The 14,906-nt window shown below is 29.3% G+C and overlaps 3 protein-coding genes across 4 annotated transcripts; 1 reads left to right on the forward strand and 2 right to left on the reverse strand.

The window, feature by feature from the left end:
• Nucleotides 1–7: 7 nt before the first annotated feature.
• LOC140919308 (uncharacterized) lies at nt 8–2,617 on the reverse strand. Its single transcript, XM_073365139.1, has 3 exons — nt 2,549–2,617; nt 1,293–2,461; nt 8–1,199 (listed from the first exon to the last, which is right to left on the reverse strand). The coding sequence occupies exons 1-3, from the start codon at nt 2,615–2,617 to the stop codon at nt 8–10; spliced, it is 2,430 nt and encodes an 809-aa protein (XP_073221240.1).
• Nucleotides 2,618–3,865: 1,248 nt separating this feature from the next.
• On the forward strand, nt 3,866–5,241 carry LOC101496372 (zinc finger AN1 domain-containing stress-associated protein 12). The gene is made up of 2 exons (XM_004489280.4): nt 3,866–4,040; nt 4,630–5,241. The coding sequence occupies exons 1-2, from the start codon at nt 3,933–3,935 to the stop codon at nt 5,104–5,106; spliced, it is 585 nt and encodes a 194-aa protein (XP_004489337.1). The 5' UTR covers nt 3,866–3,932; the 3' UTR covers nt 5,107–5,241.
• A 537-nt stretch (nt 5,242–5,778) lies between these two features.
• LOC101496700 (ferredoxin-thioredoxin reductase catalytic chain, chloroplastic) lies at nt 5,779–10,455 on the reverse strand. Of its 2 annotated transcripts, none has more exons than XM_004489281.4 (6): nt 10,290–10,455; nt 8,446–8,558; nt 6,848–6,897; nt 6,628–6,699; nt 6,140–6,200; nt 5,779–5,962 (listed from the first exon to the last, which is right to left on the reverse strand). In XM_004489281.4, exons 1-6 carry the CDS (start codon nt 10,381–10,383, stop codon nt 5,918–5,920), a joined length of 435 nt encoding a protein of 144 aa, XP_004489338.1. In that variant the 5' UTR covers nt 10,384–10,455; the 3' UTR covers nt 5,779–5,917. The 2 variants fall into 2 exon arrangements, with proteins under 2 accessions (XP_004489338.1, XP_027187998.1); XM_027332197.2 differs by having other exon boundaries at nt 8,446–8,581; nt 10,290–10,428.
• Nucleotides 10,456–14,906: the final 4,451 nt, after the last annotated feature.

Consider the following 14,906-nt stretch of genomic DNA (forward strand, 5'->3'; position numbering starts at 1 on the left):
CATTAATTTAATAAACAACATTAAGCATTAATTTTACCTGTACCCAATGATTCTCGTTAACAAATCCAATTGCTAGTAAAGACTGCCCAAAGGTCTCTTTCGATGGTGATTTGTTTAGCGGGAAAAATGTCATATTCAGATTACGAGACAACGACACCAATATGACATTATATAGTGTTGCTATCACGTAACCCAAGTCTGGTAAAGACATCCACTTATCTTTTCCTTGAGCACCCAATTTTGATATTTTCAATGAGTTCCGCACTGATTCAACATTGTCATCAAAAACATTAGAATAAACATCTTTATGTAGACCAATCTCTTTATCCAATTGTGATCGAACTAAAGCCCAAGATTCTTCGGTCCAACCTAGCAATGCTGCAATTGCACGAAACCCACAATTTCCATCAGCCACAACATCTACTATGTCCTCAATATACGGACGTATATAAGTAGGAAATTGTGTCTTAAAAGAATGTTGAGATGATTGAGATTGTTGCCTTGCAGAACGTTGAGATGATTGAGATGGTTGCCTTGCCTTTGCAGATTCTTGAGAGGCATCAACATACTCCCAATATGAAGGATCACGAGGAGTATCAAATTCTTTTTTCTTTTTACCAGCTCCTTTGGTTCTCACTTTCTCTGGTGGTGCAAGTATTGATGTGGTATGTGGAAATACAACTTCACGCACCTTTGCCTTGAATATCCTTTGACTTATAATATCGTGTGTCTTCATGTACGCTTTCATTGCTTCCAACTCTTCAGAAAAGTCATAATCTGATAAAGATTCTTCATCCTCTAATTCATGTGCAATGCTTAACTGTTTCCAAAAATCATGAATGCTATCTAAAGGGATAGCATTACCATTTATCTGCAACTTAGCCAACTCACAAGCACATGGTAATCCATGAGTTGTTCTAATTGAACAACCACATTCTGTTTTGTTAGTGCCTACAATCTTCACCCTTTCCAACTGGTTATCAATTAATTTCATACACTTTCTTGATACACAGTGATGTAGATTTTGAAAAAATTGTGAATTATACCCGTGCTCAACATCCTTGATGGTTTTCTGAAAAGAAGACTGAATGATACATATTTGGTTCTTCAACATCATATTCACTGCATCCCAGCTTTTACACAAATCACCAAAACTAGTTTGAAGCATGTTTTTCAATCTCCAATGAGCAGACTCAACTCTACAAATAAATTAAATAACACAAATTAAAACAAATCACATAAACTAGTAAATCATGTTTGCTAAAACAACACAATTCATATTTTAAAAATACCTGTTAGATGTTGTGTTCCCCAAATGCATCACTCTATTGGTCCAAACGTTGACAAACCTTTCTTTGTAAGGTGTTAACCATGAATCTTTCACATAATCAACAAAAAGAATAATATCGGCACACAATATCTCAAATTGTTGCAAATGATGATCATACTCTTCCACACTAGTCGAATAGACAATCTTTTTCCATAAATCCATTACTTCTTCTTGTCTATCCTTTTTGACATATTGTTTGCATCTTGCCCCAACATTTTTTTCAATATGAAAACGACATAGCAAATGTATTGAAGTAGGAAACACAACACTAATCGCATTCATCATGGCAAGATCTCTATCAGTCACAATAACTTTAGAAATCAAAGACTCAGATTTGAACAACATTCGTACCTTCTCAAATGCCCAGATGAAGTTATCTTGTCGCTCTTTTTCCAAATAAGCAAACCCAACTGAAAATGTCAAACTAGTAGAAGTGACACCGACTATTTCAAGTAATGGCAACCGATATCTGTTTGTTTTGTATGTGCTATCACATATCAAAACAAAATGAAATGTGTTTAACAACTTTATACAGTCAGGATGCGTCCAAAAAATATCTCTCAAAATATCAGAATTTTCCCGTCTTCTTGTCCAATGCACATAATTTTCTTGTTGTATTAACTTCAACAGATGCTGCATTTCTGTGTACGGACCTCTCAATGATGATCGATAAGTACTCCTTGCTTTATATATTTGACTGGGAATAGTGACATTGGTTTTATTTCTCACTTTCAAAGCATTTAGAATGAATCTGGGTGCAAGCTTATACTTTGTCATATCATTGACAAATTTCCTCTCTTCTTCGTTTAAACGCCCCAAATAGGAATGACCGGTTACAGTATCAAGTAATTCATGATTGTGTGTCCCACAACGAACACTAATTTTCCATCCTTCACCGCCACTTAATGGTACACATCTGAGAGTAAATGGACAGTTTTCCTTATGAGAGCAAGTTACTGATTTTTTTGATTCTGATTTATATCTTCCACCTCTTTCGCATCCCAAAATCAATTTGTCTTTTCTTCCCCTAATTCCGTTTGCTTTATCTGATCGAATGGTAACAATTAAAATTCCATTTTGTCTTCCAATCGCTTTTGCCCATTCAAATACAGCTTCTCGAGAAGAAAATACCTGCAAAATACGTTTCAAATAAAAATTAACTATATAACTATAAGAAAAATTTAATTGGTGATGATTCATCAGTAGTTATAATAATACCTGATCAGTGGTGAATTTTTCTGTAGAATCTATAACATTTTTTGAAGCAGAAACATCAACTTTACTCATACCTAATTTCAAAATTAGTAACAAATTTAATTAAAAATAATATTCTAAATATTGAATTTAAAAAAAAAATTAAAAATAATTTCTAACATAAATATTGAATTTAAAAAAATAATAAAATACATTTCGAAACTTTCACTTAATGAAAAGTTTGAAACTTAACATACATTTCGAAACTTTGGTGAAAATGCAAACTTTCGAAGACCAAAATGCATTTCGAAGATTTGCAAGTTTCGAAACTTCATTTCGAAAGTTTCATGAAAAGCCAAACTTTCGAAGCATTACTCTATTTCGAAACTTTCAAATGCAAGCAAATATTCGAATACTGTCTATTTCGGAAATTTGGCATTTATCCAAAGTTTCGAAAATTTGTCTTTTTTGAAATAAACTGCATTTCGAAGGTTTTAAAATAGCAAAAGTTTCGAGTAACTTACTAAAATTCATTTCGAAAATTTTAAACTTTCGAATCCAACATTTGTTTTCTAAATTTTCGAAAGTGGTGGGGTGTGAAATCTGAATGGTAATTTTTAGAATAATATTATACTGTTTTACAAAGGGGTATTTTAGTCTTTAAAAAATAATGGGGGGTGGTAGGTCAAATTGGGGGGGTGCCTGGTACAAAACCCAAAAAATGGGCTTAAGTAATATTTTTGGGAGGCCCAAAACATTCCATGAATTTAATGGCCTCCAAATTGAACCAGCCCAATATTACATAATGTTGTGCGAATGAAGTTGAATTGAAAGTTGGGTTTGGTTTTGAAAATTCATGAATTCAAACTCTACAAGACTTGTGATGGCATGACTATGCATAACATCATACAATACAAAAGCTTGACAGTAGTAAGCTACCCATGATGAACGAATCTTTGTGACTTTAGAACAAGTTTTAAATTCATTCAAAATTTGTTTTAGACGTAACTCTCATTTGAGCAATTATGTCACTTTGTATGATAGGTCTAGGTAATTTAAAGTAGATACACTTGTAATAATTTTTTTATTTTGTCATATCACTACATTGAACTCATAATAAAAAAGACATAGAACAAAATATCAAATGTAAAAAAAAAAAAGAGGAAGAAACCGATTGGACTAGCGCGTAGACGCCAAAACGGAACACATACATAATTGGACGGTTGTTGTAATTACTAGAATGTTCCGTTATGAGGTGACGTGTGAAATACGTAACCAATAACATAACTTAGAGCCCAAGCCATTATTCTAAACCTATAAATACAACTCTTCCTTTTTGTTTTCTTCATCCTTTACATTCTTGTTTTCGATATTAAAATTTCACAACTAAAAGTCATTAAATCAATCTATGGCAGCAGGTGGAACAGAAGCTTTCCCAGATTTGGGTAAACATTGTCAACATCGTCATTGTAACCAGCTCGATTTCCTTCCTTTCACTTGTGATGGTTGCAAACAGGTATTTTATTTATTTATTTATTTATTTATTTATTTATTTATTTATTTATTTATTTATTTATTTATTTATTTATTTATTTATTTATTTATTTATTTATTTATTATTATTATTATTATTATTATTATTATTATTGTTATTATTATTATTATTGTTATGCACCCTTACAATTTTCTATGTTTGCCTCTTATTAATCCTAGGATTCTCCATTACTTAGGACTATCAGGCATAATTATTTCATGCATAGTTTAAATTTATCACACATTATTCTTTAATTATTGACCTAACTTGTATTTTTTCTACAAAAAGTTATTAGTTCATTAACCAAATTAAATAAGTTAAGTGATTAATAAACTTTCAGTCAAAGTCAAATTAATAAGAAGTTATTAAATTTAAAATCTAATTGAAACAATTTTTGACAAGACAGTACGAGTTAACAATTGCGAATTAATTCAAGATTTGTGAACAAATTGTCATCACAGTAATAGTTAGAATTTGATGCGTGAACAAATCATAAATCATATAATCAATGTACAGTAGTAAGCTTCTAATATGAAACTACAAAAGTGATTAACATGACCTGTAATGGCAGGTGTTTTGTGTGGAACATAGATCCTACAAATCTCATGAATGTTCGAAATCCGACATCAACAGCAGAAAAGTGGTTGTTTGTGAAGAATGTTCAATGTCCATGGAGATCACGGGCAACATGGGAGAAAACGAAGATAGGATCTTGAAGAAGCACCAGAGTTCAGGGAAATGTGACCCCAACAAGAAGAAGAAACCAATTTGTCCTGTGAAACGTTGCAAGGAGGTTTTGACATTTTCAAACACCAGTACCTGTAAAACTTGCCTCACGAAAGTGTGTCTCAAGCATCGTTTTTCGGCTGATCATGCTTGTAGCACAGGAGATTCGACTTCGTCTTCAGCAACCATTGTTGGAAATGGAAGATGGAATAATAGGTTTTTGGCTTCTTTGGCTTCAAGAAATGGTCAAGATTGTGCCAAAAAACCAGGAACTCGTTCTACTACTTCTCCTCCTAGTACTCCTTCTGTTAAGGCTTGTTGATTATGTATTGTTTAATGTGTTAATACATTTGAGTATTGTGTGGTTTGATGTATTTGGAATGATACACTGCTTTTAAGTGCAATTTGAATACTAAAACTTACATTACATCCATAAATTTATGGTATAGTAATCATATATGAATAGTCTATCATCTCTTCATCTCTCAGTCATTAAATTAATCTAACAATAACAAAAATAATTTCAAAAAAGAGGCATAATGTTTAAACATCGGAACATATTGGTTAGAGATTTGTTTTGAATTTTAAGAAAGATTAGCTTAACAATTCAATTAAGTACTTACGAATGTATAAACCAATTTTACAATCAAATAGAATAGTTCATAGAACGTCAAAAAGACCTAATACAACTGTCAATGTTATATTATTAAATTGAAATATTTTTTCATAGTGACCAGCGATCTCCACTTTGCGTGTGAGTTTACTTGTGGTGTTTGTTCTTGTAAAAAAAATATAGTTCATAGATCTATCATGAAGGGAGTATGAAAGTAAACTCAAAGTAATTTGTAGACATTCAAAAATTATTTTTATCATTTTCTTTTCCATATATTTATATTGTAAGATAAGTTGAAGTAACTCTTCTAAACACCTGCTTTATGCAGTTGTGAAATGAATATGTCACAGTATGAGTTAGGCCATTTAGAAAGAGCACAGATGAAAAAATTACATGTGATTTTTGGTAAATAGAAAATATATTACCTACATATCGTTACACCTTTCTCTTCCATTGTCTTTCAAAAGATACAGATTGAAACAATTAACACAAGTACATTATTGATACACAATAATCTGTGTTACATATTTGCTGTTGATTCTTTAATTTCATCCAATGTGATAGTCTGCAAGGCAAGAAAAATGTTGCATTTAATTTTAACAGAAGAGAAGAAAATATAACATTCTAATCAAAAAGTGTTTGTGTCATGTTAAGGAGCAAAATCAACAACGCAAACATACATAAATAGCAGAAATTATGAGGACCAAAATCAAAATTTCAACAAATTAAATCTCAGAATTACCTGTTCATTGCCGGCAAAATCGTTATCAGGAGTGAGAAAAAGCATGCAATGGCACTCCTTCCTACCAAACAAAATCACAATGACTTCAAAATAAGATTGAAGAAAATTGCTGTTTGTTCAAAAACTTCACTACGCTAAAGTGTTATTATAGCACCTCTATAGCGGCTATTTAACAATACTATGTATTAAATAGCGTATCGCCAAACAATGGCAATTTGTTCAAAATTCCAGTATGCAATAGCTCTATAGCGCTGCTATAGACGCTATTTGTCAACACTGGTCGTTATGTATGCATCTCTAAGTCGAAAAACAATATAACCAATGGATAACATTTGCCAAGAATGACATATAAGCTGTTTCCTAAATATTATCAATAAATTAAAAATAACTGATATAAACAAGCATATGCTAAAGATGCAGCTTTAAACTTGGTTTTTTAAGGTCTTGGAAGGAAAATAAATTCTTGCTAGTTTTAAAGATGTGCCTACCTCTCTCTCATGGGAACACACGGGCAATTCCAAAATCCATGCGCAGCCTCGGCAGCTTTATCGTCATAATGCCTAAAATACGATGATTTTGGGCGTAGGTTTAGGAAGTTAGAAGACATTAACATTGATCAAACCTATATATGCAGCAACCCTACCAGAACAATAGAATTAAGAAAAGAAAAAAATATCTTTACAACGAGGTAAAGTAGCAAGTATTTACCGGCAAGGGCACAATGGCGCACCCAATGAATCTTTATGGTCAGCCAACCCCTGTTCCAAAAGAGCAATAAAACACTTAAGACATTTATAGAAAAAATTTCTGAACTAGTTTTTAGTCATGCAGATTCTGGCTTAGAAATCAAATGTCATATTATATTTCAACGGAAACGAACCAAACTAGATAATTTATATCGTGTCTATCCCCAATATTCGACATTTCAAACCATGTAATCTAATGAAAGATCTGTTCCTAGTGCCTGACACATGACACATGATCAGTTTCGCAACTAGGAACATATAGAAGTGGCATTTTCCATAGAAAAAGAATAAAAACAAAATCCATTCAGGGTACTCTAAAACCAGAAAAAGTGTGAATATAATAATGTTCAAAAAAACTGAACTGCAATGAGAAGATGCCACCATGGATTAATACCAAATATCAACATGTCAAAAGCCTTTGTATATAAAAAGCAACTTAGTGTTTGGTTAAAATCTTCCATAAAGTAGTTTGGAACTTTGGATGTTACAATATAAAACTGCAATTCAGTATTCTATGATGATCATCATCAAATTAGTTTAATGTCATGACTCGTGATATTATCATACTTTCCAAAAAGAATGTGCCAACCAGAGTAAGAAAAGATAAAATCATAAATGACAAATACCAGACCAAAAATTATAAAAACCACCCTGAAAATCTTGATGTAAAATAGCAAATCACGAGCACAAGCAAAAAAAGCACTTTTGCCGGTAAGTAGTTTAAGTATATGAAACCCCTACATTCCCAAATTTCAAATTGTATAGGTCGGGGGTGCGTTTTTATGGATCCTAATAGCTATACAATAGAACTAGTACTGTTACCAACTTCTGACTTATCAAACAAACTAACATGATGGCCTCTTAGAGTTGTCAACATATGAATTGCTTAACAAAGCTAATTTAGGGGGAAACTGAATAATAACATATTCTAACACAATCTGGAACACTAAAATTTAATTTAATAGTCAATAGTCAATCTTATACAAGTAATGCAGTGGCACCTAGTAGTATAAGTCTCTGTGTACACTGCACTAACACACTACTAAAACAGATATATAGATTAGTGTTGTTAATCGTAGATCGCAGAAAATAGCGATTTGTTCAAATTATACTATGCAACAGTTCTATAGCACCACTGTAGCTGCTATTTGACAATATTTTGAACTAAATAGCGTACCGCAAAACAGTAGTGATTTGTTCAAATTTCACTATATTATAGCGCGGCTATAACTGCTATACAACAACAATGATACAGATCCAAAGGAAAACTAAAATTCAAGTATAAATAAGCCCTTTTTATATTTGTTAAACTTATTCTAATATACATTGAAATGCAACATTGCCAAAAATAATGAATCCTCCATGATAACAATCAAAACTCTCTGACATTGCAAGACTTAATGCACCAAGATTTGTATAAAAAACTAAAGGAATATGAAATTGAAATTTTTATATTGTAATGTGTGCTATTCAAACAAGAAAGAAAAATATCTATGAAGCAAATAAAATCATATTAAAAAGAGAATATATATGCCAAAGAGTTAAAGATAGAGAATGTACCTTGATAACAACAGAAGTTACTCCTTTGTCAACACAAAAGAATGTTTCAGATTTCCGGGCATATTGCTCTGAGAACTTCCTCATAATTTCAACGGATTTATCCGATGGTTCCACTGAAAGAACCAGCATATTATTTCTATAGAAATGAAATTTTATCAAATCACCGAAATTGAAAGCACAGCTATTAAAAAAATTTGGTTACAGAAAACTGACATCCAAACAAAGAAATTAAAAAAAGAAAATAGGACCATAGTTTTGAGCAATGTTATAAAAGTTGAATCACTTATTCAAACAAGGACTAAGTCAATCGGTTGTTGTCGAGAAGTCAGTTACTGATTAAACTGGTATATATTAAAATAGTTCAAAAAACACATAACCTGTAAATTCCATAGTCCATACTTTAAATATTCTAAAATATTTAAACCATACTTCACAATTCATGCCATAATTCAATAATCATTTGCAAATTTATATTTAACTTAATGGTTCAAATATAGAACATCATTTATAACCTACGAAGCACAAGCATATACATAGACACTGGACACAACAGGTAGACATCAACAATGTCCAAATATAGCACATAGCAACACACACATGTGCATCATTAAAAAATATATAAATTGAGAATCGAGATTTATATATTCATCGTCATACCAACAGAACTTGTTAAGTATTACATTTTCCCTATGATAACGAGTCTCGCCAAAAAATGTAACGAGACATCAATAAACAATTTGAAAGTTTCTATACAAAAAGGACTCCAAGGCAAGCTGATGACTGCAAACTATTGAACTATGTCTTTCACCTTTAATCCATCTATCTAATACCTAAAAACTAAAAAGGATATAATCAATTTAAGAGCTTTCATCCCCTTAGTGGATCATCATCATTTAAAAAATTGAAAATTTTGTTACCAACTGTTTTCCTTTTCATGTCTTGCTGAAATAAGTGTTATCAATGGCAGATATCAGATTATGGCGGCCAGCAAAAATCCTCCATAAAAACATGGTGTGGCGGCCTACGGCAGAAACATGGAAAGTATAATATGTGTTGCAGCTTATGGTAGCTGGCACAAAATCCGCCATGTTATAATGCCATGGCGAAAATTCAACAACACTGGTTGAAATTGATGTGCTGCTTAGGTGTTGGGGATGTGTTCAAGCCATCCATGTCTGATCCGAAAAAATATTTTTATTTCTAACACCAGAATGGAGTGTACGAGACGCGTCGGATACTCAGACCCCCTTCAACATAAAATGTATAATTTACAAAATTATAACCATCAACAATTTTATAAGAACAATTAACCACTTGACAATATTATCCATTATTATTAGATTTTTCTAATTGCATCATTATCTAATAATAATATCAGTCATAATACTGGTTTCCATAACTAACCAGCTCAAATTGATTTCTAATTTCCAAAACAATTTTCTTAAAAATAAATTATAAACAAAACTAATTTATTTTTCTTATTTACACCTTCACATGTTTACACAAATGTGCAACTGACAACATTTCCTTTTACAAGTTCAAATTTATGCCAAAACCCAAAAAAGCTTTCAAATTTAATCTGAAGTTCAACATCAAAATCCAAATCAAGAAAAACCAAATTAATTTCATAAGAAAACTCAGAATTTCAGAACTCGAGCATTTCAACAAACACCTTGTGGATAACACAGTGATTCAACTAAACAAACACAAAAACAACACTTAGTGCATTGATTCAAAATACCGAATAAAACTTAAATGGGGTAAGAAAAATTGAAATCAGAATCGAATTAGAGAACAAAAAAGAGTATGAAAAAAAGTAAGAATATTTGAACGAAGTTTAGTACCTTGAGCTCGTACGACGGTGGGATTGCGGCGGCGCCGGAGAGGGGAAGCGACGGAAGAAACGGAGAAAGCGAAGGTGGAAGCTTGAGTGGTCATTGCAGGTGAATTGGTTTATGCGACAAAAGGAAAATGGTTATCAAGTTTCCGAAACAACGTTGTGCTCTGCGTTTTTATTTTCTATATGTTTATTTTTTTATTTATTTTTTTGCAAAATAGTAAAAACTCAAAATGAGTCAAAAATTAAAAATAATTACTGGTGTATATATTTATTCAATTTCCTAGATATTTGCCGAAAATAAATTTTAAAAATGTGATATACTAATTACTATTTTTACTTGGTTTTCTTAGGAAAAGTATCTTATCTTAATAATGATGGTTTAAAGTTCCGCTTTAAGAAAAGAAATTTAAATTTTCATACTCTCAATTAATTTTATTTAATTAAGGTTTATAAACTATTTGAGACTACTATTTTTAAAGAGGTTTGTTGGTTGTTATAAACATGTATCTACATGTAAACTCGGTTTAAATATGACTAGAAGTGATATTGAAAAAAAGAAAGAAAGAATACTTAAAATTAATTAGTTGAAATTAATTAATTAGTTAAAATAATTTTATAATTAAATAATTAAGTAATTAATAATGTTAATTTGGTACAAGTAAAACTTGACTTAAATTTGATAATCACAATCTCAAATTCAAAATATTGTAAATAAACGTGGAGGAAGAAAAATCTTACTAAAGAGGTCGGTGAGACTTTTTTTTATTCAATAATTAAAAAAATAGTTAAATGAATGTAATTTTTGTAAAAGGATATTTTGCATGTACTAATATGATAAATAAAATGTTTATTTATTTAATAAAAAATAGTTAGATTTTTTTAGCAGACAAAAAGTGGTTAGATTATTATATAATTCTTTTACTACATACAAGTCATTTAAATTAAAGTGAAGATAAAATTGAGATTATAGTATTAAAATGATGATTTATCTTATGGAAGAATAAAAAAAAGTTGGAGTGAGTAGAAGGTAGCCACACGTTGTAAAAAAATCTAGTTGCTTGGTTATCATAAATAATGACATAAGAAGTTGAAAATTGACGTTGAAAGTTTGAAGTTTCAACCAACCATTAATATTTGGACTATTGGCTCTCTTCATCTTCTTATCCACACCTCACCTATCTGTCCCATGATTTTGGATTTGGATAACCCCCAAGTTTCAAATGCAACTATATATTCATTTTTACTATACTACTACATTGGTCTATTTTGTTGGTACATTTTTTTTCTTCCATATATTATTATCTTTCTGGCTCAATTAATAAGACTATTTTGAAAAGAAAAACAAAATTATAATTAAGACTGTTTTTGAAATTAATTTGTCTCTTTTTCTATAATCAACATTAAATGTAATTATATAAATATTAAGGTTAAATTATATCTGTGGTCATTTAACTTAATTTTAGTAACGTTTTAGTCTTTTATCTTTTTTCTTTCCGATTTGATCCTTTATTTTAATTTTAAGTGAAAATTTAATATTTAATGTTTTAAAATGTTAACAATGATATCATTTTTTTTTACAAAAATTCAACAAAGTCATCAAATTTTTTAAACAAAACTCATAAAATTAATAATCATCTTCAATATAATGCAAATTTCATAAAATCCATAACTCAAATATTCAAATAAATTCATATTTTCATCTCTAACAACATCAAATAAATAATGAAAATATGAGCTTATTTAAATATTTAAATTATGAATTTGATTACATTTGCATTTTATTGAAGATGATAATGAATTTTATGGGTTTTGTTTGAAAATTCTGATGATTTTTTTTGAAGTTTTGTAAAAAAAAAGGACAATATTATTGACATTTTAAAACATAAAATATCAAATTGTCACTTAAAATTAAAATAAATGACCAACTAAAAAAAAATGACTAAAACATTAACTGAAATTAAGTTAAAGGACCATAGATGTGATTTAATTTAAATATTAACTAATTTTATCTCTTTAAATATAAACATATAACAATAATATAAATTCTTGACCAAATTAATATTATTATCTATTATTTGAATTTCCACAATTTTGTCAAAGGAGTACTATATATATTGAAAAGATATAAATAGTAAAAAGAACGATGAATTTAATGGATTTATTTTATATGTTGCCGTTTTTAATCGAACTAAATGGAATTATATCTAAAGAGGATCGTCAATATGGATATATATCACTGTGAATTTATTTCTTATTTTTTTTCTTTCTATTGGAGGAATCTAATGTAAAAATGTGACTTTCATAATTAAATTATTGGAGAATTAGTAATATAAAATAAAATTAAACTTCATGATTTTTTTTTTATATTTATTTATATATTTGAGTCTAAAAAATTACGATGATTTTTATTTATAAATAAATTTTAAAAAAATATTTATTGTCTCTCTTCAATAATATGAGTATAAACTATTTAATTTGTCTGAAAATAACAGTTTTATATTAATCCAACATATGTTATCCAAAAGTTCAAATAGTCATTTACAAACAGGTTTTATTCATAATAAGTGGTGATCTTGTAGGGTGCAGAGGGTTGCTTCGGAGCTATGATAATAGATGAATTAAAGGATTTACCCATAAGATTGAAGTTTGTAATGCAGTGCAAGTTGAGATGTGAGATATCTTTTTGGGGCTTGATATGACATGTAGGAAGTGTCTTTCTCATCTAATTATGAAAAGTTACTCAAAGATTCTCATCGACATCATTACTAATAATTGTAATATCAATTAACATATTTATTCTTTGATTTGGCAAATTCAAGATTTACTTAATGTGAAATTGTAGTGTTGATTGACACACTTTAAATTCCTGGAATTTTTTTATTATGAAGTCCTCTCTTAATAAAACTAAGAGACTCCTTTTTAATAATATGTTTATAAGATTTTTTGTTGTTGTTAAAATGATATTAATTATAAGACAAATATAATTCACAAAAATAAAATAGTTCATATAACCCTATCTCTCTCCATTTTGATTTAAATGTGCAAAATTGTGGTCTCTAACTAGCTCCAAAAATAAAGAGGCCCAAGAAAATGGTATTGATTGTGTCCATGTAGCAAAAGGTGGCCAAGAAAATCACCATCTACTAAGTGGCTTGTTTGTTAGTTTGGATAAATATGAGGAGTCATAGACTCAAAATATTTTATAATCTAACAAACAAATGATTTATCAATGGATTAATGTAAAAAAAGTTATCTCATTTTAGATAGAAAAAATATGTTTTTGATATTACTTAGGTGAAGTCATATATTGACCAAAAATATTTAAAAAAGAAAATTTTCGAATTAAACTCACAAAAATTAACATAGCTAATTTATTAACCTTTGCTTGTAAAGAAAAAATAAAAAATTAGTAGTGCTATCATGGTTTGGAAGGAGCTAATAAACAATTATATGTTTATCATCACCATCAAACAACGCTTTAAGCAAGTTCCATATGGGACCATTTTCTCTAACATGAGATTAGTTTTCCTGATTAATTGCTAAAGTCATCAAAGATGATTTATGTTCTAGCTAAATTTACTTAAAAAAAATATATAAATATGGATTACTTATTTATTGAATAAATTATCAATACGAATTACATGTTTTCAATATCAATTCTTTCATAAAAAATTAATAAAATCGAAATTGAAACACTCCTTAAAGGAAAAAAAAAAAAAAAATTCACGAGGGATTGTTCAAAATGTAGATCTCATTATGCAGCATGCAATATATATATAATTAATTATAACATAAAAAACACTATAACATACATATCATATATACAAACACTTTATATAAAATAGCATACATAATAAAATTTTACAATCCCACACAAAATAACATTTTGTCTGTTGGATATTATTAAAAGAAGAACCAAGTACAAAACGATCAAAAATTGTTCTTATATATTCTATGTCATCATTCAAACATACTCTTCGTAGATCTTGTTGGAATGTCATTAAGCTCACCTATATATCCAACGTGTCTTACAAAATCTTTGAACTTGTAAAATTTGCATCTTGTAGATCTTAGTTTTATGATGATAAATATAAAATTGGTTTCGTAGTTGTGGTAGAGTCAAGAAGAAAAGTGAATCTTCGATAAAATGCTAATAATACTATTAATTATAAATATTGGTTGTTGAAAAAAAAAATCCAGAAATAAATCCTTTCAAATTTGATAAATATATACATCAAATATGAACAAGACCTAGCTAGAGGAACATAAAGCACATCCAATCATATTATATAAGTTTTCAAGTGGTTAAGTTTGAAATATATCCATAGAAGTTTGAGAAAGAGATTCATAATATAAATCATATGTACTATTAAGAAAAGATATTATTGATAAACATTTTTTTTTATAAAAAATATACAAATCAATTAAAAACATATTTTTCCCAACAAGGAAGGATTTGATCAAACACTCTTGAATTAAGTAGTATATATGGAATTTTGGGGAAGAAGTTATTTAACCACACTCAAAGTTGGAAGAGACAAACAAGATGGTTAGAAAGAATTAAGAAGATATTCCACAATATAATTATTTATTTTCCAGAAAGAAAAAAAAATCGCAAATA

The sequence above is a fragment of the Cicer arietinum genome, chromosome 2 (assembly GCF_000331145.2).
Source record: "Cicer arietinum cultivar CDC Frontier isolate Library 1 chromosome 2, Cicar.CDCFrontier_v2.0, whole genome shotgun sequence".
NCBI lineage: Eukaryota > Viridiplantae > Streptophyta > Magnoliopsida > Fabales > Fabaceae > Cicer > Cicer arietinum.